The 28,000-nt window shown below is 42.3% G+C and overlaps 1 protein-coding gene, 1 long non-coding RNA gene and 1 pseudogene across 4 annotated transcripts in view; all 3 read right to left on the reverse strand.

Moving 5' to 3' along the window:
- LOC143725687 (cytochrome P450 2B15-like) overlaps positions 1–27,965 on the reverse strand; it is a 53,765-nt pseudogene extending 25,800 nt beyond the window's left edge. Inside the window, exon 1 of the transcript XR_013198305.1 lies at positions 27,847–27,965. The product of XR_013198305.1 is annotated as a cytochrome P450 2B15-like (transcript). The remainder of the gene's footprint in view (positions 1–27,846) is intronic.
- On the reverse strand, positions 62–27,959 carry LOC143725819 (cytochrome P450 2B15-like). Of its 2 annotated transcripts, none has more exons than XM_077218612.1 (10): positions 27,847–27,959; positions 23,262–23,499; positions 22,989–23,142; positions 22,090–22,242; positions 21,141–21,301; positions 17,106–17,279; positions 16,859–17,000; positions 8,393–8,580; positions 7,129–7,270; positions 62–1,047 (listed from the first exon to the last, which is right to left on the reverse strand). In XM_077218612.1, exons 2-10 carry the CDS (start codon positions 23,454–23,456, stop codon positions 857–859), a joined length of 1,500 nt encoding a protein of 499 aa, XP_077074727.1. In that variant the 5' UTR covers positions 23,457–23,499; positions 27,847–27,959; the 3' UTR covers positions 62–856. The 2 variants fall into 2 exon arrangements, with proteins under 2 accessions (XP_077074727.1, XP_077074726.1); XM_077218611.1 differs by having other exon boundaries at positions 16,859–17,003.
- LOC143726132 (uncharacterized) lies at positions 24,530–26,789 on the reverse strand. Its single transcript, XR_013198392.1, has 7 exons — positions 26,733–26,789; positions 26,515–26,577; positions 26,219–26,289; positions 25,999–26,034; positions 25,581–25,704; positions 25,276–25,347; positions 24,530–24,714 (listed from the first exon to the last, which is right to left on the reverse strand). It is a non-coding gene; the product is annotated as an uncharacterized LOC143726132 (long non-coding RNA).
- Positions 27,966–28,000: the final 35 nt, after the last annotated feature.

Genomic DNA, 28,000 nt, shown 5'->3' on the forward strand with positions numbered 1-28,000 from the left:
ACAGTACATTTACACATTAATGTTCACTGTTACTGGGGAAAAAAATGAAAAGATACTGTGATTAGTTTATACTTGATAGGAATGCTTTATTCACTTGCTGAGAACGGTTTTATTTTATATCGGTAGTAAAAGCATTTCACTATACAAACCATTTACAACTACAAGTGTATACATTTTATTATAAAATAAAATATATGCATCTGTAAAAAAAAAAAAAAATTAAATAAAAAAATTTGTCAAAATAACTTACCCAAACACAACTTTTTTTATTGTTATAGCTATGCTTAAATAAAATTTTATGCCACCATGAAACCAAAATTTACCATTTTTGTTTTTTATGGAATATTGCAGCATTTATTATAAATTATTTATGTGCGCATCATTTTATTTTATTCATGTGCTCTTGTAATCTTTAGTGAAAATGACTTCCCTTTCTCTTCTGGCATGAGGGCGGGGCAACCTGTCACTCACATGAGCTCCACCAATAGCAAACCACAACCATCCAATCCATTCCACAAGCCACGCCCTACATTTGTTCTTGTCTGAGAAACTGTTTTACTCGGATATACATCACAATAGAGAAGAGAGACGATCAAGCCGGTTTTAAGATGCATCAATGTCAAACGAATGCTGTAAAAACATGAAATAAGTTATTTTCCTTAGTGAAATCATTAGAATAAATCAAAATGACCTGACAACAGTTCATTTATAGAATGAATAACTGATTAGATATGGTGATGTAGATGAACCAACATGCTCTTGTGTCAGCTTCGTTCTTATTGTTGTTCTTCAGTATGTATGATGACATGATGATGACATGATGATGTCAGTCTGATACATTTCGATTTACTGACGGTCATTCTTTAGTATCTCTGCTGCAGCAGATGATGTTGAAGGCCTGAGGTAAGCGGACGATACCAATAATCCCATCCATGTCCAGAGGCTGTGGATCTGGTGGCCAGGAGAAATGAATCCGCTGTAGGAGAGACGTGATGTACAGGAAGAGCTCCGTCCTCGCCAGCGTCTCACCGAGACAGACCCTCGGACCTGATAAACCAGCACACAAATATTTAGGCCTAAATTTAAGCTTTATGTATTTGAGTTGCATATAGAATTTCCACCCATTCAGATTACAGTGTTTTAAAATAAACAAACCAGTCATTCATAGCTTACGCTATGGGAAAACTCCTTTTCTCGAGAATATTGAAGTCTTTATGTAAAACGCATTGCAGCTGCACAGCAGACAGCAATGAGCGAAGGAGCTCATTCATTAGCTGTGCTGCGGCAACTTGCTCGAACCAATGACGGGGCGACTCTGAATGCGCGACCAATGAGCGCGCCTCGCGCCCGCGCGCGTCAGAGCCCGCCAAGATGGGCGTGGCCAAGAGCTATATATTGGGCGCCCCGTCATGAGAGTTCTTTAGATTTAATCTCCTTCAGCGAACACCTTCTTCGCTGAATCCTCCGGATTATTGAAAGCCTTCACCGCCGTGGAAAAGTATACCAGCGGGATTGCTACGAGGACGCCGGCATCTTCAGCCGCCTTCGAACGCCATCCTACTGAGCCATCCGGCGCGCTACACGCTACACGCAAGTATTTACATCTGTTCGCCCCACGACATTTGTAAAAGAGAAAATTTCTGAGGCGTTGTTTCAAATGCCTTCCTGCGCGTCGTGCAGAGACCTTCTTCCGGACGGGGATCATCACATCATCTGCGCTCGCTGCCTGGGCCGGGACCACGCAGAAGCTGCTTTGACCAAGGGCGGATGCCCGGAATGTGACGACCTGGGTCTCTCCGCACTGCGGGCTCGCTACGCCGCTCTCGCCGCTTTTCGTAGCTTTCGCTACGAGCCCATCCCGAAGAACCAACCCGAAGCCGACTGGACGAGTGGTTTCTGCAGGGGCGCCAGCAGGCCCCTCGGCAAAGGCCTTCTCCTTTCTTACCGGAAGTTCACGACGAACTCACCAAGTCATGGAAAGCCCCCCACTCTGCGCGTCCGAAGCCTTCTTTTTCTTCGTCGCTCTCCTCTGTGGACAGCGCGAAGGAAAGAGGCTACAAGGGAACGCCGCCCCTCGAGGAGGCCGTGGCCAATCATCTCTGCCCGCCCTCCACCACCGGATGGAAAACCAAGGCTTCCCACCCCTCGAAGCCCTGCCGCACTACTTCGGCTCTCGCTGGCCGCGCCTACGCCGCCGCCGGCCAAGCTGCGTCAGCGCTTCACTCAATGGCGGTACTTCAAGTGTTCCAAGCCAAGCTTCTCCGCTCCCTGGACGGGTCTGGCCCCGAACCCGGAGCCTTCAAGGACCTACGCAGCGCGACTGACATAGCCCTGCGAGCCACGAAAGCCACCGCCCAGTCTATTGGCCGCGCCATGGCTAATTTGACTGTTCTCGAGCGCCATTTGTGGCTGACTCTGACGGAGATGAAGGACGCGGATAAGGTCCCGTTTCTCGACGCGCCTATCTCCACCAGCGGGCTGTTTGGACCGGCAGTTAAAGGTTTCGCCGAACGATTCACTGAGGCCCAGAACGCTTCACAAGCTATGCGCCATTTCCTGCCTAAACGCTCCAACTCATCGCAGAGCAGACAGAGGCCGCCACAGCCGCAGCGGGCTAGAGCAGCCCCCATCGCCACTCAGCCCGAGCCTCAGATTGACGCTCGACGCAGCTCGCGCTCCCACAACCGCAAGCCGCCTCCTGAGCGACGGGGTCCTCGGCCCAAGATTGTGCTGAACCATGAGCCTCGAAAGCCTTCCTAGCCACAGGAATGAGAAGAGAGAGTGCGTGTCTCGCAAAAGCCGGACCACTCTCTCTGCAAAATCTCAAACATTACCCAGTCCCCGTACAGGCGGCTGGAAATGTCTATACAGCAGTCAATGGGCCAGTCACAGAGCTCGCTCACCTGCAAACAAACGCAGTTTTTACGGCGACACACAGAAAACACAAAAAGAGTCTTTTTCTGCCTGTGTCACTAAGGGTTCACATGTCCACAAAGCGTGCATTCCCAGATACTGTCAAAACAGTGCCAAATTCATTCCCAGCTCAGGCTGCACGCCTCATGAATGTAGATCACGTGCCTACGGTCATGTACGCACCACTACACACAAGCACTGTTCACACAGTTATGAATTCATCCCCAGTAAAAGCGGGAAACATTATAAAAGTGACGCGTGTGCCTACCACTGTCTATGCACCCCCACTTATAAACACTGTCCCTACAGTGTCAAACACAACCCCAGCTCAGGCTGCGAGTCTTACAGACATAGCGCGCGCTGTTGTAATCACACACGCGCCCATTCACTCAGCTGCTCAGCGCGTCCGCGCCTCTGAGAGCTACGAGCTCAGGCGATTCGCTGGCCGGGTCCCTACGTCACAGCGGCCCGCCCCTAGCCTGTATTCAGCCCATATTTGTACGTGCAGCGGCATGGGAAAACATTCCAGATATGCCGAAATGGGTGCTGAATATAATAAAGCACGGATACTCGCTCCAGTTCGCTCGCAGACCACCACGTTTTACGACTGTGGTCGAAACGAAAGTGAGAAAGGAGTGTTCGCATGTTCTACGCACCGAGGTGCGCAAATTAATAGAAAAGGGCTCTGTGGAAACTGTTTCCCCCACTATGAGCGGGGCAGGTTTTTACAGCCGCTATTTTCTCGTCCCAAAAAAGGATGGCGGTCTCCGCCCCCTCCTAGATCTCAGACACCTGAACAAAGCACTAATGATTCGCTCGTTCAGAATGTTAACAACCAAACATATCCTCGCGCAAGTACGCCCAGGAGATTGGTTTCTCTCAGTGGATCTGAAAGATGCTTACTTTCACATTCCAATAGCGCCTCAACACAGGCCTTTTCTGAGATTTGCTTTCGAGGGACAGCCTTACCAGTATACAGTACTTCCGTTCGACCTGTCCCTAGCTCCCCGTACATTCACGAAATGTATGGATGCAGCACTTTCCCCCCTGAGACGAAGGGGAGTGCGAATACTGAATTATCTCGACGATTGACTGGTCCTAGCACAATCAGAGAGTCAGTTAATAAGACACAGATCTTGGATTATCAGCCATCTAGAATGCCTGGGTCTAAGAATCAATTTTGCAAAAAGTATACTATCTCCCAGCCAGAAGATTTCTTTCCTGGGTATAGTTATAGACTCGATGCAAATGACAGCTCGTCTCTCATCAGAGCGCGCGCTCACCATCCAGGGCATTGCAACATCATTCAGGGCGGGCGCGCGCGCCCCGTCAAGCGGTTTCAGAGGATGCTGGGTCTCATGGCCTCAGCATCGGCCGTACTCCAGCTAGGATTGTTGCATATGCGTCCTCTCCAACGCTGGCTCAAGATCCGCGTCCCTGCTCACGCGTGGCGTTCGGGCCACCTTTTAATCAAAGCGAACCACGGCTGTATAAAAGCCCTGACGCACTGGAAAGCCGCCGACTGGTACCAGTCAGGCGTGAGTCTGGGTGTGAACACAAGGAGAAAGATGTTCACAACAGATGCCTCCAAAATAGGTTGGGGGGCCCTTTACGAGGGCAGGCCTGTCTCTGGCTTTTGGTCAAACCCGGAGAAGCGCCTACACATAAACTGTCTGGAGATGAAAGTGGTCGCTTTGGCTCTCAGAGCCCTGCTTCCACATCTAAAAAACGAACACGTCCTGGTCCGAACGAGACAACATGACGGTAATGTCGTACATAAATCGCCAGGGTGGACTCAGGTCGAGCTCCATCCATTCAATGGCCAGGAGACTCATCTTATGGTCCCAGCACAACTTGCGCTCGCTGAGAGAAGCGCATGTGCCAGGCGCCCTGAACCAGGGGGCAGACATGCTATCCAGAGACAAGATTCTCCCAGGTGAATGGTCTCTCAACCCGCTGACGATTCAGTGGTTATGGAAAATCATTGGCGAGGCGGAGGTCGACCTCTTCGCCTCCAAGGAGAATGCACACTGCTCTCTTTTCTTCACGAAAAGCACGGACGCGCTCGCCCAGAGCTGACCGAGCCGCCCCATATATGCTTTTCCCCCCATCGCGATGCTGCCACAGGTCATCAGTCGGGTCAGAGAGGAGAAAAACGCAGTGCTCCTGATAGCCCCACTCTGGAAGAACCAAACATGGTTTCCAGAATTGATGCAAATGCAATCTGCACCACGGCCGATTCCACTGAGGCCAGACCTCCTCAGTCAGGCCAGCGGGATGATATTTCATCCCCGCCCCGATCTGTGGGCCCTTCATGCATGGCCCTTCAACGGGTTCCCAGGAACCTCACGAGTGGAGCGCTAAAAACCATTGCTGAGGCGCGGGCGCCCTCCACGAGACGCTTATATGCCCAGAAATGGAAAGCGTTCAGTGACTGGTGTAACGGCGAAGGCCTGAACCCTGAAACATGCGAGATTAGAACGTACTCGCTTTTCTACAAGGGCTTCTGGAGGCGGTCCGCTCCCCCTCCACGCTCAAAGTATATGTGGCGGCCATCACAGCGTCACACGACCCTGTGATGGAACGTCCATTGGGAAGAAACGACCTAATTATTCGTTTCCTAAGGGGCGCTAGGAGGATGAACCCTTCACACCCCCCGATCTGGGACCTAGCTACTGTCCTAGACGCACTTAAAGGGCCCCCGTTCGAACCACTCCGAACCGTGCACCTTAAGCAGCTCTCGCTCAAAACTGCGCTCTTGCTGGCACTCGCCTCGGTCAAGAGAGTGGGCGATCTGCACGCGCTTTCGGCAAGCGCTGCCTGCTTGGAATTCGGACCTAACGACTGCAGGGTCGTCCTTTGGCCAAAACATGGGTATATTCCTAAAGTGCCCACCACTCCCTTCAGAGCACAGGTTATCTCCCTAACTGCGCTATCGTCTCCAGCAGACGAACACAACGCTAACCTACTCTGCCCCGTTAGGGCTCTCAGAGTGTATTTTGAGCGTTCTGCCCCATTCAGACAGACAGAACAACTGTTTGTATGCTTTGGCGGCCGTACGAGGGTTCCGCCGTTTCAAAGCAGAGAATCTCTCACTGGATAGTTGAGGCTATAGCTCTGGCTTATGAAGCCAAGGGACTTCAATCCCCCTGGGGAGTCAAAGCACACTCCACCAGGGCTCCACTCCACCAGCAGGCTGGGCCTCACCGTCCACATTTATCAGGTTTTACAACCTACAGGTCCCGACATTGCATTCCAATGTACTATCAGCATGATGCTAGTAGATCTATGAGTTCGTATCTAGATTATGTATGTGCTTGTGTCACACTGAGCGCCTTCTGGCCGCTCTTTACTTTTTTCCCACATATAAAGCTCGCCTCTGCCGGCTAGTTGGATGATAACTTTGCTTTTTAGCTCAGGCACCTGCCTCTGGCTATCATAAGGCGAAGTTCAGCATGCACGGCGTTTTGCATGGTGTTCCCATAGCGTAAGCTACTTACGCAATAGGAGAGACCTCTCGAAAGGGAACGACTCGGTTACTAACATAACCTCGGTTCCCTGAGAGGAGGGAACGAGTATTGCGTAAGCTGCCGTGCTTGGTTAGTTCGCTTCAGTCGTTTTAACCTAAAGAACTCTCATGACGGGGCGCCCAATATATAGCTCTTGGCCACTCCCATCTTGGCGGGCTCTGACGCGCGCGGGCGCGAGGCGCGCTCATTGGTCGCGCATTCAGAGTCGCCCCGTCATTGGTTCGAGCAAGTTGCCGCAGCACAGCCAATGACCCAGCTCCTTCGCTCATTGCTGTCTGCTGTGCAGCTGCAATGCGTTTTACATAAAGACTTCAATATTCTCGAGAAAAGGAGTTTTCCCATAGCGTAAGCTACTTACGCAATACTCGTTCCCTCCTCTCAGGGAACCGAGGTTACGTTAGTAACCGAGTCGTTATTGTGCATTTAAAACACATTCAATTTAGTACACATTACTATTACAGAAATCTTACCCGTTCCATTTTTGTATGACTGACAAATAGGCATCACATTGAGTTTATAAGTTTGCTTTGTTAAAACTGCAATCCACATGGATGGACATTTTATATGCAATACAAAAATACATAAATCTTCAATTTATGCCTAAATATGTATGTGTGTGTAATATTATTCCAGTAACCTTTGTGTTTATTAATATGTTTATTAATATCAGAAATGCCTGACTCACCCAGTGAGAACGGGATAAAACACTCCGGCTTGCTGAAGTGTCCGTTCTCATCCAGGAAATTCTCGGGGTTAAAGGAGTCGGGATGCTTCCAGTGCTCCTTATTGCTGAAAATTGCCGATAAATTTGACAGGATCATAGTTCCCTGTATGAGGAAAGTTATACAATGTAAATATAAAAAAAAAAAAAGAAAAAAAAAAAAGAAACCAATCTAAAGATTTTTTTTTTCATATTTTTAATACCAATGTGCTTAATTGTTGCTAAAAAATAATGTCATTTGAATGCATTGAAACGAATCGCAATGGCCCTTAAAAAAAACATTTTCTTTAGACAAATTTTTATTTTTGTCAGGTTTTTGACAGGTTTCCGGATGCTTCCAGTGCTCCTTATTGCTGAAAATTGCCCATAAATTTGTCAGGATCATAGTTCCCTGTATGAGGAAAGTTGGAGTTAAATAAAGCTTTTTACAAATCCCAGGGTCAATTTAAGGGTTAATGCTCTTGCATTATAATATCACATATTTATTTATAAAAGATTCATTTAATTGATTGTAAAAATACATCACATAACTTTATTAAATCATAATATATATCTTAAAATATCTTAAATTAGGACTAGTCAAAAAAAGTGCATGAATATTTATTGCGGCAAGAATTTTCTATTTATGACTGGGAAACATTAGCGAAGAGTATTTAAATCAGGTTTTTACAAAATGATAAACTGGGAAAATCAAAAAAAAAAAAAGAAACGAATCTAAAGATTTTTTTTCATATTTTTAACACCAATGTGCTTAATTGTTGCTAAAAAATAATGTCATTTGAATGCATGGAAACAAATTGTAATGGCCCTTAAAAAAAACATTTTCTTTAGACAAATTTTTATTTTTGTCAGGTTTTTGACAGGTTTCTTGACTACGCAACTACTGGCTCACTGCAATATGTATACAGTAAATATCAGATTTGATTTACGAAGGATTAAAGAATATAAAAATATAATCTCTGTCTAGTCTCTTCATAATTGGTTATTTATGACTCTGGTAGCATCTTTATTGCGAGGTTAACTGTATGAATAGGCTGTGAAAATCCTTAAGGCCTCATGTACATCATGTTGTTTGTCAACGAATAATTCTGGCTCAGCCGATTCATCAAAAAGATCTGACTCAATATGAGCGATTCAAATATATTGCCAATGAAAACCAGGGCGGATGTCTGTATTTTCACTGCGTAATTACTTAGATAACTTAATTCATCCAGGCTCCATTCATTACCTGAGGAATGTCGTATCCGCGTAGTTTTGTGGGACGAATCGTTTCATGAGTCACCCCCAATGGTACAATGTTGGCAAAGCGCTGAATCTCGTGAACAGTGGCGTAGGTGTATGGTAGTTTGTCTCGGTCATCCATGCTGGGCAAGCGGTCGTAACCCAACACCCGAACAATCTCCTCATGACATCGCTCTGTGTGAGATAAAAAGGAAATTGCATTTCCTGCCGCTTTAAGGTTAGTAGGTGTTAAAGATTTACGTTTTGTTTCTTAGCAAACCCAAAGGCTGTTGGTGTTGAAAATGGCGAAATATAATAGACAGAGCATTTGTAATCACTCATTACACTAAATGGTTCTGAATTAACAGCAGAAAAGGGATTGTCACATTTACAGTTACTTGGCGAAATTCCTCTGATTCCAAAAATTCTGGAATTTTGCTTAAGGGCAAAAAAGTTTGATCCCCACGCAGCTTCCTTTTGAGGGAACTCGCACTGCGTCGAAGACAACACTTTGAGGGATGCCCCTTAGCTTAACGCGTCTGAAGTATGAATGTAACTAAAAGACGCATACTTCCACATATGCATCCTTCCATCTCACAGGAAGTTCCTGGGGTTCACTTTTGGGGGCGAAGCGTTCAAATATCGGGTTCTTCCATCCAGCCTAGCTCTCTCCACTCCCACCAAGTGCATAAATGCAGCTCTGGCCCCATCTCTAGAAATGTTGGCGGTCTTCCGAGCTCTAAGGAACTTCCTTCCAGACCTCAAGGGTCACCACGTTCTCGTGCGAACAGACAATATGTTGGTTGTGTCCTAACTGAATGATCAGGGGGGTCTGAGATCGTGCCCTCTATTCAGACTGGCTCATCAGATCCTCCTGTGGTCCCAAAGGAACCTGTTGTCTCTCAGAGCAATGTACGTCCCAGGGGACCAGAATCAGGGGGCAGACATCCTGTCGAGGGAGGGGCTGAGGCCCTGGGAGCCTTATGCGATATGCGAGAGGTTCGGCCCGGTGAAGGTGGATCTGTTCGCACCTCAAGAGACGACACACTGTCCACTGTGTGTGGTATTGGTACACTGTCCACTGTTTCACTACTTGGTGTAGAGAGCGTGTCGTGGATCCAGTTAACTGCCCGGTGGCTTCAGTGCTGGAGTTCCTCTTAAATCTCTTCTTCGCTGGTCTTACCCCGTCCACACTTGTACGTAGCTGCCATTGCGGCTTTCCACACTCCTCTTGGTGATGGATCTTTGGGAAGGTTGGTCGTACGGTTCCTCCATGGTGCATGGAAGATGAGGCCTGCGACTCGGACCAGAGTTCTCACATGAGATCTGGCAGTGGTTCTCGAAGGGCTGGCCCCCTTCGAACTTCTAGAGTCGGCTGCAACCAAGAACTTCACTCACAAGGTAGCCTTTCTCCTCACATTCACTTCTCTTAAGAGAGTGGGAGATCTCCAGGCCCTCTCTATATTTCCCGAGTTAAGGCTATCTTGCACCCCAGACCGGGCTATGTGCCTAAGTTGCCCTCTAATATGGCACAGTCTACGGTTCTACAGCCTTTTTTATCCTCTTCCTCATGTGATGGCGGAAGATGAGATACTTCATCTGCTCTGCCCTGTCAGAGCGCTTAATATTTACATCAGAAGTCATCTCAGGGGAGGAAGTCAGACCACTTGCTGGTGTGTTTCGTGTCACTCAGGAAGGGGTTCCCCACTTCTAAGCAGACCATCAGCAACTGGATAGTTCTTGCTATTTCCTTGGCCTATCAGGTGCGCAGTTTGCCCTCACCTTGCCTTCGCCACTCAACTAGAGACATGAAGTCCTCTAGACCCCTCCTTTCAGGGGCTGGTATCCAAGAGGTATGTGATGCGGCTGGCTGGGCCACTCAGCACACATTTGCAAGAACCCTTCTAGGCCGGGCGCATGAGTGCTCTCGTCCCTTTGTACCTTCCGTGTATGCTGTTACTAGGGTGTGTCGCGGTGAAGGAATTTCCCTTGCGGTAATTTTGAGTGGGTCAATAGCGCGATATGCGGTTTTACCGCCATTTATTTATTTATATTTATTTGTTGCTATATAAATACGTGTTATGATGAGGTCAGCATACACAAAAACAATGTAACCAATGTAACTGAAACTAAACAGCGTCTCTGCGCATTGAAAGACTGTCACTCAGCGCGCAGTTGTTATGCCAACGGACTGTCTTTGAGTCATTAAACCGTTCATTCAACAAAAACGTTCAAAAAAGCTGATTCCTTAAATGATAGATGTTATGAAACAAGGTGTTAATTATTTTTTAACTTTGAGCTCCACTTTTCAAGGCTCCGCTGGCCAGCAATGCTTCACCTTTGGGCAAAGCTGAAGCAATGCTTCACTTAATAGAGACCAATGGCATTGATTCAATGCGTGACTCGCTGCTTTCCCCCCACGGCTTCCTCGCGCTGTGTAATGCTGACCAGCGCTGACGCCATTCATGGTAAATACCCTTACACGTTAAAAGGATGATAGCCTATGACAAATATTTCGCTTTCCTTGGAAACGTCAACCTTTTCACGAGTATACATGACTTGACTTCAAAGACAGATGCAGGTAATCGCACGCGCTCAGTCGAACACATTCACTGTCTGTTCAAATCCACGAATCCTCTGTACAAATCACCATGATAAACAGTCTTGTTATCATTATTTACTTATTTAACATTCAATACAAATGGTACGAACTACGAAGGGTGGCCTTATGAAAAAAGAAAACGCGGTTCGCGGTTGCTGCGGTTACTTGCGTTCCACTGCGGTTGGCCTGTCAGTAGCGCGGTACTGCGATATTGCGGTTATCGCGACAGCCCTAGCTGTTACATGCTACGTCATGATGCAGTGGCAATCAGGATTTTATTAGTTTCATTCATACCTCAGACGTGTTATGCTAAGGGGCATTCCTCAAAGTGTCTTCATCGACCCAGCTTCTCGTTCCCTTCTCAGGGAACAAGGGTTACAGTCGTAACCCGTGACGTTTTCGCTCAAATTCAAGTTCAAGAAAGCTGCTTGTTTTGAAAGTGATTTCTGTGTGAGTAGCGCTTAATACATCTATGTTATTGACAATGGAATGCGAAATTTAGCTAATGTGACTGCTATGGAATCTTGTTTCCACCACAAAAAAACTTGTTTCCAAAATAAAAATGGCCATTTCGGCATATAATCTATATAATAATTTTTTTTTTCCAATGGCAAGTTTCTCACTTTTTTTCAGACTTTTTTTTTTCAATTTTCAATTTAATTTCAATTTTAATTTTATTGTGGGAATTTCGATCTTCCAAAAAAATTCTCACATCCCACAGCGTTTACTGTCTCACATCAATATACATCCACATCAAATAATAAAACACAATACAATAAACACCCCTTGATACAAAAACCTCATATATGTAAATACCCAGCCGGCTGCAGTCCATTGATTTAGTCCTTTTAATCCTGAGGCCTACTTAGACCTCCGATTCTGATTTAATAATTTTACCGACTGATGAACAAAAGATTTCTGTAATCTGTTCACTAGCATATGCTACTCTAATGCTACTTTATGCTACTAATTTTTTCACAGAATTGCAAGTTAAATCTGCAATTCTGAGAAAAAAAATAAAATTGAATTGTGAGAATAAATTCTTGCAATTGCCAGTTTATATCTCACAATTTTGTTTTGTTTTTCTCAGACTTGAATGTTAAATTGCAATTCTGAGAAAAATGTCGGAAGTGTGAGATATTTTTTCTCTTTATTATTAATTCTGCCTTCCACACCAAGATTCCTGTAATATTTTATAATATTTTCTTCAGCATTATTGCTCAGAGATTGTCAACCTACCTATTAAAGAATGGCTATATTGACACTTTAGTTCAAAAAGCGAGCGTTACAGGGTTCTCAGGATGCATACAACACATCAATGTGATCTGGCAACGAATTCAATCAGCTAAAAAGGAGAGGATGGAGCTCCATGTGACATTCCTGGATTTGGCTAATGCATATGGTTCAGTGCCACATGAGCTTCTTTGGGCAGCATTTGATTTTTTCAGGGTACCGATGTCAATAACAAATTTTGTGAAAGCCTATTTTGGAGATTTGGAATTTAGTTTCTCAACTCCAGAATTCAGCACCACATGGCAATGCCTAGAGGTTGGAATAATGGCAGGATGCACCATTTCTCCTCTGGCTTTTACCATGGCAATGGAAGTAATCATTAGGGCATCAAAATGGGTAGTAGGAGGAGAGCGCTTGGCTTCTGGGATGCGATTACCACCAATCAGAGCATACATGGATGACATGACAATCATGACTACAACAGTAGCCTGCACTAATCGGTTATTGGTTAAATTAACCGATAACATTGAATGGGCACGAATGCATTCGTGAATCATCATTTAACCCTCTAAATCAAGGAGCATCTCGACAATTAAAGGCAAAGTAGTAGATAAAACATTCTTCATTAATAGTGAGGCAATATCAACAGTTTCTGAGAAGCCAGTGAAGAGTCTTTGGAGATGGTACGATGGGGATCTAAAGGACACAGTTCGAGTGGGAGAAGTTAGACGGCAGGCTGTGGAAGGGTTGAAGAGCATTAACAGCTGCGCTCTACCAGGCAAACTAAAACTCTGGTGCTTTCAGTTTGGTCTACTGCCGAGGTTGCTGTGGCCACTGACTGTGTACGAGGTTTCTTTGACAACAGTGGATAAGCTGGAAGCGTTAATAAGTTCATACATTTACATTTACATTTAGTCATTTAGCAGACGCTTTTATCCAAAGCGACTTGCATCTGAGGACTAAAGCAAGCGAGTCATCGTGAAGAGGGAAGAACGACGCAAGAAGTGGTCAAAATACAAAGTTCAGGCATTGCTCAGATTAGCAAAAGCCAGACAAGGGAAGATTTAAAAGGGAAGTAAAGATTTAAAATAATTTTTTTTATTTTTTTTATTTTAAAGGTTGTATCAGCGATTTCAGGCCCAACCAAAAATGATCACATTCATCTAATCTTTCCTAACAATCCGCTAGCTGCCCGCCCCATAAGCAGGCTGTCAAAATAACGCGTCTCTGTAGGCAGCCTAGGCTCTGAGATCTGCACACAAAAACAAATGGGTACAACCACCACTCAAAATCAAAATAAACAGTGTTCTAACCAATCACCGCCAGGGGCGGGTGTTGTTTGTTTTGGCGCTCATGCACGGCGCCTGCACGCAAAGTCGGAGCTGAAGAATAAGGCAACGTCTATCAACCCTATGCTATCAACGGACCAGATACATTTAACATGGAAGAGGCAATCCCCAAGAAGAGAAGGAGGATTAGGGTGAGGGAATACCCTCATTTTTCGTCAAAGAAACGAATAATAATTGGGAACGCTTTTGAACCGTGGAGAGAACTCAAAGAATTGAAAATGTTTAAATCGGACGCTGAGGATGCACTGTTTCTTCTGGACAGGTAAGTAGCTTCTAGTGCTGACTTTTTTGTATGGGAACTGTGCGTAAAAAATATAATTCTTTATAAAAGAAAATATGAGTGAAGCTCGACTAAACTTGGATAGCTCTAGCGAATATCAGATTGTAGGGATTTAACGTTAGTGTGTGAGATTGGCATGCTAGTGAGCGAGTTGATTCTGACGAATTGGAATTCGTTGAGGGAGGGGCGAGCTAACTTTGTTTGTTTGGGATCTTGCTTCAAACACAAACAGAAGTGACTTCAGCCACAATCGCTGATACAACCTTTAAGTACTCACGGAAGAGATGAGTTTTCAGTTGTCTTTTGAATGCTGTCAGGGATTCTGCATTATGGACGAGGGTGGGGAGATCTTTCCACCAGCATGGAACCGTGAATGAGAATGTTCTGGAGAGTGATTTAGTGCCTCGCTGTGATGGCACCACGAGCCGTCGCTCCTTGGCCGATCGTAGGCTTCTGGTAGGGACGTAGACTTGTAGTAGGGAGTGAAAGTAGGACGGAGCTGAGTCTGTGGTAGATCTGTAAGCAAGCGTCAAAGCTTTGAATTTGATGCGAGCAGCGAGTGGTAGCCAATGCAGTGAGATGAACAGAGGAGTGACGTGAGCCATTTTGGGCTCATTGAAGACAAGGCGGGCTGCAGCATTCTGGATCATTTGTAGAGGTTTAGTAACACATGATGGAAGTCCAGCTAGAAGAGCATTGCAGTAATCAAGTCTAGAAATAACCAGGGCCTGGACGAGAAGTTGTGTTGCATGCTCAGTTAGGAAGGGCCTGATCTTCCTGATGTTATACATTGCAAACCTGCATTATCGAGCTGTCTTTGTAATGTGGTCTGTGAAGGTCAGCTGGTCATCAAATATTACTCCAAGATTTCTGACCGACCTTGATGGGGTGATTAAGGATGACTCTAGCTGGATAGTGAAGTCGTGCTGTAGAGACGGATTGGCAGGGAGGACGAGAAGCTCAGTCTTTGCCAGGTTCAGCAGCAGGTGATGTTCCTTCATCCATGCCGAGATGTCCGCCAGACAGCTTGAGATACGTGCAGCTACTGTGGGATCATCTGGTTGAAATGAGAGGTAGAGCTGGGTGTCATCAGCATAGCAATGGTAAGAGAAACCATGTGCCTGTATGATGGGTCCCAATGATGTGGTGTAGATGGAGAAGAGGTCAACGAGGTGCGAAAGCAGGAGGAGAGGATGAGGTGTATAAAGGGCATTTCCCAGGCCAAGCAGGGAGAGTGGATGGATTGGAAAGTGTGGAACAATGCAAGATAGGCTGGCAAGACCTTTGGTCAATGGAAAGGAGTAGGATCAGTTTCCTTATCCGGTCAACATATGATGTTCTTCCATCACCACAGAACCTAAACCTCTGGGTAGGAGAGGATCCCTCATGTCCTCTGTGTTCATCACCTGCCACATTAAGACACATTTTGACAGGATGTAAGGTGGCTCTTAGCCAAGGATGGTTTACTTGGCGCTATGACCAAGTACTGCGATGTTTGGCTTTAGCATTGGAAGACAAGCGTAACATGACCAATAAGTTGCCACCTGTTCTAGCAAAACAGAAGACAATATTCCTCCTCCCAGGTGAGCAACCACCAAGAAGAGGTGTTAAAACCATTTCTCGCCCAGGACAACTGGAAGCTGCTAGGGACTGGAAAATGCTGGCTGATCTTGATCAACGGCTTATTTTTCCACCTGAGATTGCCACCACTAACATTCGATCAGATATTGTTTTGTGGTCTGGATCAGCACGCATTGTTCACCTGATAGAGTTAACAGTGCAATGAGAGGATGCTGTAGATGAGGCATATAAGAGGAAGAAACTACGGTATGCTCAGCTGGCCACTGAAGCAGAACAGCGAGGATGGAGAGTCCGGGTTTATCCAGTGGAAGTGTGTTGTCGAGAATTTGTGACACACTCTACAACCCGGTTCCTCAGAGATGTCGGATTCAGTGGCCAAGAGTTGTGTCGCACAGTAAAGAACTTATCTGAAGCAGCAGAGAGGAGCAGCAACCGGTTGTGGTTGAGACGGAAAGATTCTGGTTGGCTGTCTACAGGCCGCCACGCTACGGTTTCGAAGAATTCTTGAAAAACTCAAAGTCTATTGGTTTATTTGTATAGTTTGCATAGTTATTACAGTTATTACGTTCCTGTGTATTTTGCGTGAATGAGGATTGGTGTTTGTGTTTCACGGTAGGTAGTATGCCATACGGAACCGTTGCCAATGAACCCGCTTTAACGACGGCAGTGGGGCTCGACAGCCTTAGTCAAACGGGTTGGCGTGGATGGTCGGGTTGTGGTGAGATTGTGAGAGATTGTGGTTAGGTCACATGTTAACTATGAGGAAGGAGCAACCTCAGCAGCAGGAGGGATGTTAAAGGTCAGTAAGCTGGGCTGAGTTGAGTGGGGGACGAAGGGGGGTGAGCCCTCACTGTCGAGCCTTCTTGAGATGTCGTGGGCTAGTCGACGAAACACTGAGGACGGAAGGTGCCCACTTGAAGACCCTAGAGATGTCCCCTACTAGGCTCAATCCAGACAGTTGTCATGCTGATCTGCTGTGGAGACCGTACTGTGGTTGCAGCCGTTTTGTGTGCTGACGCGCAAAATACACTGCAGCCATTAACACCAGACAGAAGGAGATTCACATCACCACATGGAAAGAAGCGTAAATGGATGGAGAAGCATAGGTTACTGTAAAGCTACGTCTTAGTTGGTGCTTATCATGGCAAAAGCCGAGTACAAATCAGCATGAAGTTTTAACATCTACTCTCGTGTAATGGAAATCATATAGTCAAGTAAAGTTGTCACCTTTATTTATATAGCGCTTTTTACAATGCAGATTGTTTCAAAGCAGCTTTACAGAGATAACAGGAAAATAATGTTGGAATAATATTATTAAATAGAAAATTAAATGCCCCCAACTAAGCAAGCTAAAAGCCAATGGCAACAAAGGCGAAGAAAGGCTAAAAAGGCAACACGGCTAATACTGCTAATGTATAGGTATAGTACCTTGAACTTCTGGGTTTTGAATCAAGAAGATGAGCCCCCATTTGATGGTGGTCGATGTGGTGTCGGTTCCAGCCAGGAACAAATCAGCTGTCGACATAACCAGATTCTCTAGATGAAATGTGGAGTCTTCATTGGACTTTTGCTGCTTCAGGTAAAACAAAACTATCAGTTTACTAAAAATATCTAAAAATATCTAGTTTTACATATATGCATGTGAGAACCCTTCTTTCAGTAACTGTGATCTCACTTTCTCAATCTCTAATAGGTAGGCATCAATGAAGTCTCGCGGGCTGTCGGGATCCAGAGTTTCTTTGTGTTCTTTAACTTCATCCCGGATGAAACCTTCTAACTCACTGGCGTTCTGCTTGACCTTCTGGTGTGGCCCAGGGAAATGCTTGATGAAGGGTACTAAATTGAAAATCTAAGATAGACAATAAGATGATGGCTGCCTTATGTTTCAAATATTTTTCACATTTGAGACTTCTTTTCAGTGCATTTTAATCACTTCATTAAAATTAAATATTCTTATCATCAAGTAAACATATTTCAATATTAAGTGAATATTTTAACTTGCAGTTAAAAGTTGAGGAACATATGGAAGTTCATCCATCACTTCCATTACTTGGAACTCATCCATTACAGAGCAATTTCTAGTTTATAAAATATTTTAAGGCGGCGTTTACCAAATGTGTATTGATTGAATTCAAACAAAACAATAAAACAATAATTAAAAATTCAACTAAAGAGTAAACTTAAGTGAGCCTAACTTTATATGCATGATGTCCTGTAATATATAGCAATGAGAATGCAGACATTGCAGGTCTCATGATTTGTCAGAATTTAAACATCAGTGCATCCATACCATTTAACTGTAGCAGGCATTATTTACTCAAAGGGTGGCCATAGCCATTAAAGTGATGAAATTCTGTTATTAATCACTCGCCCTCGTGTTGTTCCAAACCTTCGAAACACAAATCAATATATTTTTGATGAAATCTGAGCGAGGTCTGTCCCTCCGTTGACAGCTACGCAACTACCGATTTGACTCTCCAAAAAGTTCATAAAGAGATCGTAAAACTAATCCATATAAATTGAGCAGTTTAGTAACAATTTTCTGAAGAGACACGATCTCTTTATATGATGAACAGATTTTATTTATGCTTTTATTCACATAAAAATTCACACATCAGTTGTGTAGGTTCGCTTGACGTGCGTGAACCAATGATGTTCCATCTCGGGTTACACAGCACGTTTGAGCTTCTGCAAGAACCAATGGTGTTCATTCTCGTGTTACGCAGCACGTTTGAGCTTCTGCAAGAACCAATGATGTTCATTCTCGTGTTACGCAGCACGTTTGAGCTTCTGCAAGAACCAATGAGGTTCATTCTCGTGTTACGCAGCACGTTTGAGCTCAAACCAATGGTGTTCATTCTCGTGTTACGCAGCACGTTTGAGCTTCTGCAAGAACCAATGATGTTCATTCTCGTGTTACGCAGCACGTTTGAGCTTCTGCAAGAACCAATGGTGTTCATTCTCGTGTTACGCAGCACGTTTGAGCTTCTGCAAGAACCAATGATGTTCATTCTCGTGTTACGCAGCACGTTTGAGCTTCTGCAAGAACCAACGGTGTTCATTCTCGTGTTACGCAGCACGTTTGAGCTTCTGCAAGAACCAACGGTGTTCATTCTCATGTTACGCAGCACGTTTGAGCTTCTGCAAGAACCAACGGTGTTCATTCTCGTGTTACGCAGCACGTTTGAGCTTCAGCGAGAACCAATGAGGTTCATTCTCGTGTTCCGCAGCATGTTTGAGCTTCTGCAAGAACCAATGATGTTCATTCTCGTGTTACACAGCACGTTTGAGCTTCTGCAAGAACCAATGATGTTCATTCTCGTTTTACGCAGCATGTTTGAGCTTCTGCAAGAACCAATGATGTTCATTCTCGTGTTACGCAGCACGTTTGAGCTTCAGCAAGAACCAATTGTGTTCATTCTCGTGTTACACAGCACGTTTGAGCTTCTGCAAGAACCAATGCTGTTCATTCTCGTGTTACACAGCACGTTTGAGCTTCTGCAAGAACCAATGATGTTCATTCTCGTTTTACGCAGCACGTTTGAGCTTCTGCAAGAACCAATGATGTTCATTCTCGTGTTACGCAGCACGTTTGAGCTTCTGCAAGAACCAATGATGTTCATTCTCGTGTTACGCAGCATGTTTGAGCTTCTGCAAGAACCAATGATGTTCATTCTCATGTTACGCAGCACGTTTTAGCTTCCGCAAGAACCAATGATGTTCATTCTCGTGTTACGCAGCACTTTTGAGTTTTTTCAAGAATAAATGAGGTTCATTCTCGTGTTACGCAGCACGTTTGAGCGTCTGCAAGAACCAATGAGGTTCATTCTCATGTTACGCAGCACGTTTGAGCTTCTGCAAGGACCAATGAGGTTCATTCTCGTGTTACGCAGCATGTTTGAGCTTCTACAAGAACCAATGAGGTATATAGATCACTTTATATGATGAACAGATTTTATCTATGCTTTTATTCTCATATAAAAATGTATCAACTCACACATCAGTTGTGTATGTTCGCTTGGCGTGTGAGAACCAATGATGTTCATTCTCATGTTACGCAGCACGTTTGAGCTTCTGCAAGGACCAATGAGGTTCATTCTCGTGTTACGCAGCATGTTTGAGCTTCTACAAGAACCAATGAGGTATATAGATCACTTTATATGATGAACAGATTTTATCTATGCTTTTATTCTCATATAAAAATGTATCAACTCACACATCAGTTGTGTATGTTCGCTTGGCGTGTGAGAACCAATGATGTTCATTCTCGTGTTACGCAGCACGTTTGAGCTTCTGCAAGAACCAATGGTGTTCATTCTCGTGTTACGCAGCACGTTTGAGCTTCTGCAAGAACCAACGGTGTTCATTCTCGTGTTACGCAGCACGTTTGAGCTTCTGCAAGAACCAACGGTGTTCATTCTCATGTTACGCAGCACGTTTGAGCTTCTGCAAGAACCAACGGTGTTCATTCTCGTGTTACGCAGCACGTTTGAGCTTCAGCGAGAACCAATGAGGTTCATTCTCGTGTTCCGCAGCATGTTTGAGCTTCTGCAAGAACCAATGATGTTCATTCTCGTGTTACACAGCACGTTTGAGCTTCTGCAAGAACCAATGATGTTCATTCTCGTTTTACGCAGCATGTTTGAGCTTCTGCAAGAACCAATGATGTTCATTCTCGTGTTACGCAGCACGTTTGAGCTTCAGCAAGAACCAATTGTGTTCATTCTCGTGTTACACAGCACGTTTGAGCTTCTGCAAGAACCAATGCTGTTCATTCTCGTGTTACACAGCACGTTTGAGCTTCTGCAAGAACCAATGATGTTCATTCTCGTGTTACGCAGCATGTTTGAGCTTCTGCAAGAACCAATGATGTTCATTCTCATGTTACGCAGCACGTTTTAGCTTCCGCAAGAACCAATGATGTTCATTCTCGTGTTACGCAGCACTTTTGAGTTTTTTCAAGAATAAATGAGGTTCATTCTCGTGTTACGCAGCACGTTTGAGCGTCTGCAAGAACCAATGAGGTTCATTCTCATGTTACGCAGCACGTTTGAGCTTCTGCAAGGACCAATGAGGTTCATTCTCGTGTTACGCAGCATGTTTGAGCTTCTACAAGAACCAATGAGGTATATAGATCACTTTATATGATGAACAGATTTTATCTATGCTTTTATTCTCATATAAAAATGTATCAACTCACACATCAGTTGTGTATGTTCGCTTGGCGTGTGAGAACCAATGATGTTCATTCTCGTGTTAAGCAGCACATTTGAGCTTCTGCAAGAACCAATGAGGTTTGTTCTCACACGTCAAGCAGGTTCTGTTGAGCTTCTCTTTATGTACGTATCATATAATATGATATCATATATTGTATCATATAAAGGGATTTAAAAATCACTTAAATATAAAAATTTTGACTAAACTGCTCAATTCATATGGATTAGTTTTTGTTCTCTTTATGAACTTTTTGAAGCGTCAAAGTGGTAGTTGTGTATAGCTAGGTACAGAACTGGCACAGATTTCATATAAAAAATCTCAATTTTTATTCTGAAGATGAACAAAGTCTTACGGGTTTGGAACGACATAAGGGTGAGTAAATAATGACAGAATTTTCGCTTTTAGGTGAACTAACCCTTTAATCAAATTAATCAAATGAAAATAATAATAATTAATAATTTCTGCCAAAAAAATAAAAATGTGATGATCATACCTGTCCAACAGCTGACCCTGCAAGAATGAAGTTATCACTCAGGATTTTCAGAAGGTATGAGAAGCGTTTGTCATCATAATCGAAGCGATCTCCAAACACGATGGAACAGATAATGTTGGAAACTGCATTCTGTAATGGATGCTGGGGGTCCATTGGCTTGCCTACATGCATCAGGGTGAGTGAAAAAATGGCAGTGCTTTTATATACAATCAATTTTAAATAGAAATTTGAATTTAACTCTTTCCCCGCCATTGACAGAATCGTCTTTCTGTGTTTTCACTGTTATACAGTAGGGGAGCTATTAAACATCATCTATAAGAGTGTTGACTCTCCTGATCAAAACAGGCAAAAACAGAAGCAGAAACAAGCGATAGCATATGTAAGCAGATGCATGTATAAAATAACGCGATCATCAACATTAAACAGTGTATAAATCAAAACTGCCCAGGACGAGAGACTGTGAAGCTTTGGGGGTGTTGATGGACTCAATCTACTCCAGCTGTGTTTTGATCATCGTTCTGAATCCGATCCGGACGTAATCTTTGACAAAACTGCAATTTTCTAAATTGTTTGCTCAAAATGTTGCTTTCTTTAATGAAACTTACCCACATACTAGGGTTGATAAAAAAGGATGCATTAAGCTTTTATTGTCTAAAAGCAGAGGCTCTATCCTTTCTTTTGATATATTGCATGTTCAGATAGTCAAACAACTAAATATTCTGAGGGCCATGAAAATTTTGTGAAGATGATCAAAAAACCTGGCGGTGGCCGGCAACTTTAAAAAGAGTTACATTTTGAAAGTATTTGTAAAAAAGTCTCTAAATATTCATCCTCAATATTTAAATACAAAAATGTTAATGTCACTACAAGAAATGTTTAAGAATCACTTTGGGTGATGTTTGACAAAGATGACACCATGGAATGAGTTCTAATAAAGGATGAACAATACCTTCTGCTTTAAGCATTTCAGAAATCAGATAGCGGCTTTCCTCTATCACACGATCTTCTACTGATTTCTTCCCCAGGCCAAAATTCCTGAGTGTGTGCAGAGCAAACCTTCTCTGCTGCCTCCAGGAGTGACCAAACGTTACCATTATTATACCTGAGAAAGAGAGAGAACCAACATTCTGATCTATTGCTAAATTTGTAGTCACATTTTTGAAGCAAAGTGACTCTAGATCGATCGTACATCATAAAAAATAAAAGTTCTTTAATGGCATCTATGATTCCATTGAAGGGGGTGGATTGGAATCCACTGCTGCTTCAATGTATATGTAATGAGTGATTAATAATCAAGGATAAGCATTTCTACATAAATCATTTCTATATTCAATTAGTGATTCGAATATTTTTAATCATATGTTTGCTGTGAGTGTTAACCACCATATTTTAGGTACATTCTGATGTGACCCTCAACATGTGATGTCTATATATCTGTTTCTAGCTGATGGGGTCCAATTATATGTGACTTCACCTGATTTACAGAAGTGCACCTCTTTCATGTGTATTTCTCTAGAAACTAAAGTGAATCGTATCTGTACTTCTTCCTGAGGAGGGAATGCATTATCAGTAGGCAAACTAAACTGCAAACTATCTTCAGTAAAACTTTTCTTCAATTTATTATAAATCTGTCTACGGGTCTTCTTTCAAACATCTGGTCCTTGGGTTTTTTTTTTTTTTTTTTTTTTAAATAACTATTCACTGGGGAACCCCAAATGGCTCTTTTATGGCATTGCTGTGAAACAAAAACCCCTCTTTTGGGACCTTTTTTATTAAGAGTGACTCTAAAGTTTAGAATGAAATGGTACAAAATCCACATTTCAAGCAGCATAATACCATGTTACTCACCAAATCCATTAGTTATCCATTCTATAAGAGGCATAGCCGGTCTTCCAGAAAAAGCTTCCTGAACCAGGGCTTCCTTCGTGACTTGAATTGTGTTGAGGACTATCATTGGCTTTCTCCCAAGATACACAGTGGACATTTCTCCATACTGAGGCATCTATTTGGAGAACATTCACGAGTGCATTTAAACTAAGAAAAACATGCTTTGTAAGTTAAACATCTAATTTCAAAATATATAGAAAATATTAGAAAACATAGAAAACATCAAAAACTCACTGATCTTATGAGCTCCATTGGCTTCTTTAGCAAATGTGGTAATGATCCCACAAAAGGTAGAGGTCTGGGACCAGGAGGAGTTTGACGTCTGTAGGAATTAATCCTGATGATCTCGAACAGAACCAGAAAGATCAAGCCCAGAAACAGAGCCAGGCCTACAGAGGCCAGGTCTAACTTCATGAGAGTCGCCCACATGATCGCATTCAAGACAAACACAAGAGCAGTGGACGACTGTGGGCTTTATAAACACAGCGAAAGAGGGTGGAGACAAAGAGGGAGTTTGACAAGCTGTTAACCCTTTCAGCTTTGTTAGTATTACTGATTTGATGAATACAGCTATGATACCAGTGTCATAATATATCAACAAAATAAACAGAAATGATCTGCCTATATAACTCAGCCCTGCTGCCTCTTGAAAAGTACAATTCTACTGATTTGCAACATTATCTAATATTAACTAATTTGATGATGGCAAGTTCATAAATATCAACAAAAACTCTACATCAAGTACAATTTTATTCTCAATTTCACAGAAGTAGAGGAGATCTTAAAGGTTTAAACATGCACACTAACAGGTTGTGTTACAGCTCCACATGAATAGCCATACATCTAGTTTAGACCTGTACAGGCTTGTCTGTAGTAATATAAGCTATCACATGAGCGATTATATCATGAGAGGAACAAACTTAAGATAATTCTGTTTTGTCGTGGATGGTGTCTCTTCAAGATCCCCACATGGAAAAAACCTATATAAACATATATGTTTTAATATAGGTTTTGATATAGGATTTTGACATATATATATAATATATATAAATATATATAAATACATATATAAAATTGGCCGTTTTCCTATATTATATGTGCATATATGCACATATATGTACATATATGTGTACATATATACGTGCATATATGTACACATATATACGTGCAAATATGTACTTATATAGGTACATATATGTGTACATATATGTACCTATATAGGTGCATATATGTACCTATATAGGTGCATATATATGTGCATATATGTACCTATATAGGTGCATATATAGGTGCATATATGTACCTATATAGGTGCATATATAGCTGCATATATGTACCTATATAGGTGCATATATATATATATATATATATATATATATATATATATATATGTGCATATATGTACCTATATAGGTGCATATATGCAGCTATATGTTACCTATATATTAGTATAATTATTAAAATCCATAGCTACTAGGCAACATAAATAATAGCCCAAGATGTAGAAATTTTAATTATTTATTTACTTAAGAACAATCGAATATTACAAGAACAAAAATAAGACAAAAAACTGAACAGAAAAAAACCCCAATTTATCTTGTTGATCTTCTCAGCTCTGTGAGCTTCGAATTGATAGATGTGCCTATCTGTCCTCGGCTGGCTGCCGGCCACTTCTTCAATGTAGCATCTAGAGAAGACAAAAATAATAAGACAGTATAATAATAATAATATAGTGCTTCATCAGGAACCCAAAGTGCTTACAGTACAGCTGCGATTGGACACATATTTTGGATAAAGGGCTGATCATAATAAAAAATGCGTCATGTAAACACGTCAATTGGAAGATTCTGATTGGATTCTGCTAAATCTGAAAGAAATTCTGATTGGAAACATCACCCCCCCTTTTTTCTAGCGGCATCGTTCTTTCATATGCACGTCCGTCATGCGGACTGCATTGTTAACAGTCACACGGTCAATCATGTGCATCCAAAGCAGAGAAAATTCATGGATAGGAAAAATTCAGAAATGTGGCTTTAGAAAAGGAAAGGTAGGATCAAGAAATGAGCAAGCAATGAATTAGTATTATAGGTTACAAGCAGATACAGTAACAATAATGGGTGCCCTATCTAATACAGTCTCCATTGATACCTAATAAACATTGATACAAGTAGGCTATGGTTAAAGTAGTGAACTTATAAAGTCTTAAAAGTTTTGTTTTCCCATCTCAACGCATTATGCATTTACTCACCAATAATGGCTGCCTTTTTAATTTGGTCAAGGGCGACCAGCTGCTCCCCATCCCCTCTGGTTGGCTTCCCACCTTAAAGTAATATTTCAAAATTATTATGAAAGGGGGGTGAAATGAAGGTGGTGAAAACAAGAGATTATTTTTTATATACACATCACTTTTATTTGAGGTGCAAGGAAATACAAAAATGGCAAGTAAAAAAGCAATGGTATGCCCGCACACAAACATAATTTATTCCACAGAATATGACTGACTTGTTTTTTTTTTTCAAGGACAGAAGAGATTAGGAACATGTTGTTTTGTACCATTCAGGTTGCTTTTTAGCAAAGTCTCCAAATCAAAAGGTGCCCAGCAGCAGATTCCACACCATGGCAGTAGCAGAGGTGGCAAGGCCTGGCAAAACACCCCAGAGCCCTTTATAACTTCAATCTGAAAAATAATTTCACATCACAATATTAATTTATTGGCAACTTTTAGAAAGGTTTTTATGTTTCATATTGATTCTTATTTTTAGCTTCCCAATAGTTAATAATTAATAATAATATAATAATAGGGAGGAGGAGGTTGGAGGAGGAGGTTGGATGGAGAGTAGGGAAGGAGAAAAGACAGTGGGTGGAGAGGAGAGAAGGGGTGCAGGAGGGAAGGATGATTGTCTCGTATAACACTAATTGGCTCCTACAAACACACAGTTTATACCCATCCTTACTAAATAATGTTACTCACCTGTGTTTTCGCTGATGTCTCAGCTGTTGCTGGAGTCTTGTTAGAGAAGAAAAACATTGTTAAACTCAACAATTGTAAAACTTCAACAATTTTATGCATATGAGGCAAGTAAATTACATATTACCACTAACTATCCCAACATAAAAATCCCTATAGCTCAGTTGGAGCCTTAAGTAAAATAAGTACAGAAAAATCTGAGGTATAAAAGGGTTACACACACCTGTGGTGTCTCTCAAAAGCACTCAGTCACCATGGGACTCTCTTTAAATGGCTCGGTCTCCTCTCTGGAGTCTTAGAGAAGAAAGAAACTTAGTAAAACTCCACAACAATTTTTTTTCATCCAAGCAAGCCACTATAGATTCTTATTTACAGGGGGGGCTTGGAAAACATCAAACATGTCAATAAATTAAAGTTACATGCAAAAGTAATCAGCCAAACATCATAAAAATCCATATAGCTCTGTTTGAGTAACAAGTAAACTAAATAAATAAAAACAAATGCAAGGGGGTTACTCACCGGTTGCACTTCTCCAAAAGTCGAGAAGGGGGAATCTAGATCCTCCACAGGACTCCTTCCAGTCTTGTTCATAGAAGAAAAATATAGTTATTCTCTTCAATAAATTAAAGTGCAAATACATCAAATAATTAACACTATCAATCAGCCCAACATCACAAGTCTCTACAGATCTGCTTGAGAAACAATTTTAAAAAGCAATGAAAAACAGAGGAACTTACCTTTTGAGCAATAATGGCGAGGTCACTTTTCATTTGAGGGATTTCTAGAAAGAGGTTATATATAAAAAAAAAACAATTACAATCACTAAATCAAAATAGCACCCAGCAACTCTAATGTTACTCTTCGAAAGACATTTCCTGCAGCTGTGAACGCAAGCTACAACCCTCCAAAGCCCATTCATAAGGCTCTGCAGAGGAAACCTGTTTGTGAACGCAATTAAAACATATATATATATTTCTCCCAAATTCAAATTCCCCAGGGTTTTTTTCTAGAGCCGATTGCCTTCTTGAGCCGTTGAAGGGAGAGAAGTGTGTGTACTCATGAACTGTATTCTCTAGGCCATGACTTTTGTGAACCCTCTACTAGGGCTGAACGATTATGGAAAATAATCTAATTGCGATTTTTTTAACCAATATTGCGATTGCGATTTAATATGCGATTACTTTAAGTTCTTTACCTTCTGTATTAGTCGACAAAGACAAGCAATAAATCATTGTACAGAAGGGATGGGAATCTTTAGGCAGCTCATGATCCGATCCAATTTTTTTCTTATTAATTAATCTTAATAATACTTAAAATATGTATTTAATTACATGTGTAAATATACATACATTAAATATATATATATATATATATATATATATATATATATATATATATATATACATACATATAATGTATGTATATTTACACATGTAATTAAATACATATTTTAAGTATTATGACAGTTGCCAAAGTGAGGTATGAGCTAAAAAATGACCAGATCCTGCTATGAGCTAGGAGACATGTATGCACATATAGGGCTTATGTGGATATAAAGAAGCAATACAGGAGACCTATATGGCCTGTATATGCACATATATGCACCTCAGTTTTGCCTATATGTGCCATATATACGCATATATGCAGCATATATATTAGCATATATGTGCATATATGCTGTATATATGTAGCATATATGTGCATATAAACTGCATATAGGTTTCATATATGCGCATATATCCCCATATAGTTTCTTTCCATAACCAATGGGCTTCTCCCCCAAAACCAGATGCAAACCTACATGAATAGGCCCAACAAAATTCCCAAATATTTGGAACAGACAGTTGTTACCTGGCTCAGAGGAAGAGAGGAATCATGTCTTTGTAGAAGTTATTCTGGTGATTAAGGGAAAATACAAGACGTCTTCACCCTTTACATGGATGTCGAAAGCAAGAATGCTAAGAAATGCATCACGTTGTGAGAGAGTGACATGCTGGAAAGAAAC

The sequence above is a fragment of the Siphateles boraxobius genome, unplaced genomic scaffold (genome assembly GCF_051911475.1).
Source record: "Siphateles boraxobius isolate OS27281-9 unplaced genomic scaffold, OSU_SipBor_1 77, whole genome shotgun sequence".
Taxonomy (NCBI): Eukaryota; Metazoa; Chordata; class Actinopteri; order Cypriniformes; family Leuciscidae; genus Siphateles; species Siphateles boraxobius.